Source organism: Brassica napus, chromosome C2 (genome assembly GCF_020379485.1).
Source record: "Brassica napus cultivar Da-Ae chromosome C2, Da-Ae, whole genome shotgun sequence".
In the NCBI taxonomy this organism is placed as follows: Eukaryota; Viridiplantae; Streptophyta; class Magnoliopsida; order Brassicales; family Brassicaceae; genus Brassica; species Brassica napus.
The window spans coordinates 9,604,342-9,607,698 of NC_063445.1; the positions used below are offsets into that span (position 1 = coordinate 9,604,342).

At 35.5% G+C, this 3,357-nt stretch overlaps 1 protein-coding gene across 1 annotated transcript; it reads left to right on the plus strand.

Annotated features, from left to right (window-relative positions):
• Window positions 1–974: 974 nt before the first annotated feature.
• LOC106385849 (probable long-chain-alcohol O-fatty-acyltransferase 2) lies at window positions 975–2,158 on the plus strand. The gene has a single exon (XM_013825747.3). It carries the CDS (start codon window positions 1,091–1,093, stop codon window positions 2,120–2,122), a length of 1,032 nt encoding a protein of 343 aa, XP_013681201.2. The 5' UTR covers window positions 975–1,090; the 3' UTR covers window positions 2,123–2,158.
• The last annotated feature ends 1,199 nt before the right edge of the window (window positions 2,159–3,357 follow it).

A 3,357-nucleotide genomic window follows, 5' to 3' on the forward strand; every position in this document is an offset into this window, starting at 1 on the left:
TGGTCAAAAAGACAGAAACAATGGACAGTCTAGTGGATTCATTTAGATGTTTCATGTTAAGCGGTAATTAAAAATTATTACTACCTCCGTTTCCGAAAATAAGATTTTTTAGATCTTTTTCTTGTTCCACAAAGATAAATTTTCTATATTGTTAAGGTACTTTTTTATACTTTTGAGAAACATTAAATGAAAATATTTGAATTGATTAAATTCCATTGGTGGAAAGTTATTGGAAATTGTATAAAAAAGCAAAAAAAAAAATTATAAACATTTATTAAATTTTTAATAAGCGTGAACACTTTAGAAAATCTTACTTTTGAGAATATTTCCAAGTGAAAGAAATTCTTACTATGAAATAATATTGGATCAAGCACAACAAACCTTGATCATATTGTTTGCGGAATTTAAGAACCTCATGAAGATGAAGTCAAGAACACGTGAACTTCCAAAGATTGAAAATAACGTATCATTGAATGTGTCTAACAAAGGAAAATCTACTTTGCATGTCAAAGTATATTATATATACATACATACATACATACATATATATATATTTGGAGACAAATGTCAAAGTATATCTGTTAGAAAGTATTTAAAACAAAACAGACTGCCAAAATATCTGACATAAGTCCATTTAAAGCTGGTCTAAACTTTGCAGTCATCTATATATCTCATGCAAACATTTCAATCTATCTGAATTTTGTTGATTTAATAATGTCATATTTTAGGGAACGAAATAATACGGAAATATTCTCTTAAGGTTTGTTTCTTTTGTTTGACAAGAGAAAATTGAAAATAATTTGTTCATATGTTATTTCAAAAGCATTAGTTAATTGAATATTACTTAATTTCCAAAACACAGGAAAAACAAACCTCTAACTTTTATCATTTACTTCTTTTTTTTTTTTTTACAAAATATGTGATAGCAAATCCAAAAAATAAAAGATGCAAATTTGAAAAATGTAAAACTTATTTACAATTATGGATATTGTTTCATATCCTTATGGATATTGTTTATAAATTGCATGCTGCACACAATTAGCAACCCACAAAACTTAGAAGAAAGAGAGAGAGAGAGAGAAACAGAAGCATGGAAGAAGAGTTGAGAAACATGCTCAAGATATGGGTCTCTGCCTTAATCTCCATATCTTACTGTTATTACATCTCTTCAAAAATTTCCAAAGGTTTTCTTCGTCTCCTCTCTCTCCTTCCCACCTTCATCATCTTTCTTCTTATTCCTCTCTTCTTCTCTTCTGTCCACTTCTGTGTCATCTCTGCTTTCTTCCTCACATGGCTCGCAAACTTCAAGCTCGCTCTCTTTGCTTTTGATCAAGAACCTTTAAGCCCACTTCCTTCATCTCTCTCCCGTTTCTTCTGCTTCGCTTGTTTTCCCATCAAAACCAACCAAAAACCTTCTTCAAGTCAAACCTACAACAAACCTATGTCTAAATGGGTTCTTGCTTCCAAAATTATAATATTTTCCTTCTTATTACACCTCTATAGTAATAACTACCATAACGGTTTATCTCAGTTACCTTTCTTGGCTATCTTTACCATTCATATCTACCTTGAGTCAGAGTTCATCTTATTTTCCACCGGTACGTTGCTTTCTACACTTCTTGGTTGTGAAATCGAACGGGTCTTCAACGAGCCTTACTTGGCTACTTCATTACAAGACTTCTGGAGTCGTAGATGGAACCGCATGGTCCCATCAGTTCTACGTCCGACCGTTCACATCCCGGTTCAGCAGTTTACCACTCCCTTAATCGGTCCAAACCTGGCTTTTTATGCTGGTGTGTTGGCGACGTTTCTTGTCTCCGGGTTAATGCATGAGCTTATTTACTTTTATATTATCCGTAAGTCTCCAACTTGGGAAGTCACTTGTTTCTTTGTGTTGCATGGAGTTGTAACTTCTTTGGAGATATGGGTGAAGCAGATGCGGTTGTGTCCTCCACCGCATCGAGCTGTCTCGAGTCTTGTGGTTGTGGTGTTTGTGTTCGTTACGGCCGGTTGGTTGTTTACACCTCAAGTGCTGAGAAATAATGTGCATAAGAGAGTGATAAATGAATGTTTGTTTGTTATAGACTTTGTCAAATCACACCTTGTTAACATTGTAATGTAACGTTCATAATACGAAGAAGCGTTTTTTTTTGTTATCCTCATCGTTATTATCGATAAAAAGGTTCGGCCACACACTTAGGAAGTAGAGGCAGGACAAAGCTGGAGCAATGAAGTTTGTCATGCGTTACAAATTTGGACTCCTATAAGTAAAACAAAAAAACGTTTTATTCAAATATGTGCCAAAAAACTAAATCATATGGTGATCTAGTAGGTCGATGAATCACCATAAACTCAGTGGATAGAGTAGATAAGTGAGATCCGACCATCTTCCACGCCCTCATCCACTAGGCCAACTCCAGTTTCAGATTAACTCGGAACTACTTTCCTTATTTTGGTCAAACTCTCTATTGGAAAAAAAAAACAACCTTTATGACAAGGCCATGTGATTGGGAACAATGCATGGTGTGAATCATATTTACACATTTTTAATCATGATGAGTTGCTTGCAGTCTTTGGTATTGTACATACTAGTCACAAAACTTGGTTCCATCGTGGGCATGAGAAGACGAAGTTTGTGTGGCGGTGGAAGATAAGTCTGATGGTTTCACGATTGCTCACTGTAGTTTTACGAGTGGTTGGTTGTTTTTTCCTCCTCTTCTAAGAAGTGGCATGTTTGTTAGACTCTCTAATGAAGCTTTGTTGTTCATTGATTATGTGAAGGACTATGTTTTTTACTTTCCGGTTATGATTCGTGGATTATCAAATCATATTACTTTGTGAAATTTCAGAATTACACACATGTGATTTATAGAATAGTGAATGTAAGTCTTATTAGAAGTAGACAGGTTACACAATATATAGGTAAGTAAGGAACCTAGTCTAGGTTAATATCATTTACATTATAACCCTTTCTATATATACATATGATCCTCTATACGCCCCCTCAAGATGGAGGGACTTTAGTGACTCCAATCTTGGATGTTGCAGTGAAAAACTGTTGGCGACTGAGCGGCTTGGTCAGTGCATCTGCAAGCTGGTCTTTTGTAGAGATATGAGAGACACGAACCATGCCAAGTTGTATCATGCCCCTAATGAAGTGATAGTCAATAGCAATATGCTTCATTCTTGAGTGGAACACATGATTAGCACATAGATACGTAGCTCCAATGTTATCACAGTAAATAGCTGGTGTTACCGGGATCTGAACACCTAACTCTTGAAGCAACGAGCATATCCAACGAACCTCCGACGCAGTATTAGCAACAGCCCGATACTCTGCTTCTGTTGATGATCGCG

Coding starts and splice junctions, on each gene's coding strand:
- LOC106385849 (XM_013825747.3), top strand. CDS start 1,091: ATGGAAGAAGAGTTGAGAAACATGCTCAAGATATGGGTCTCTGCCTTA.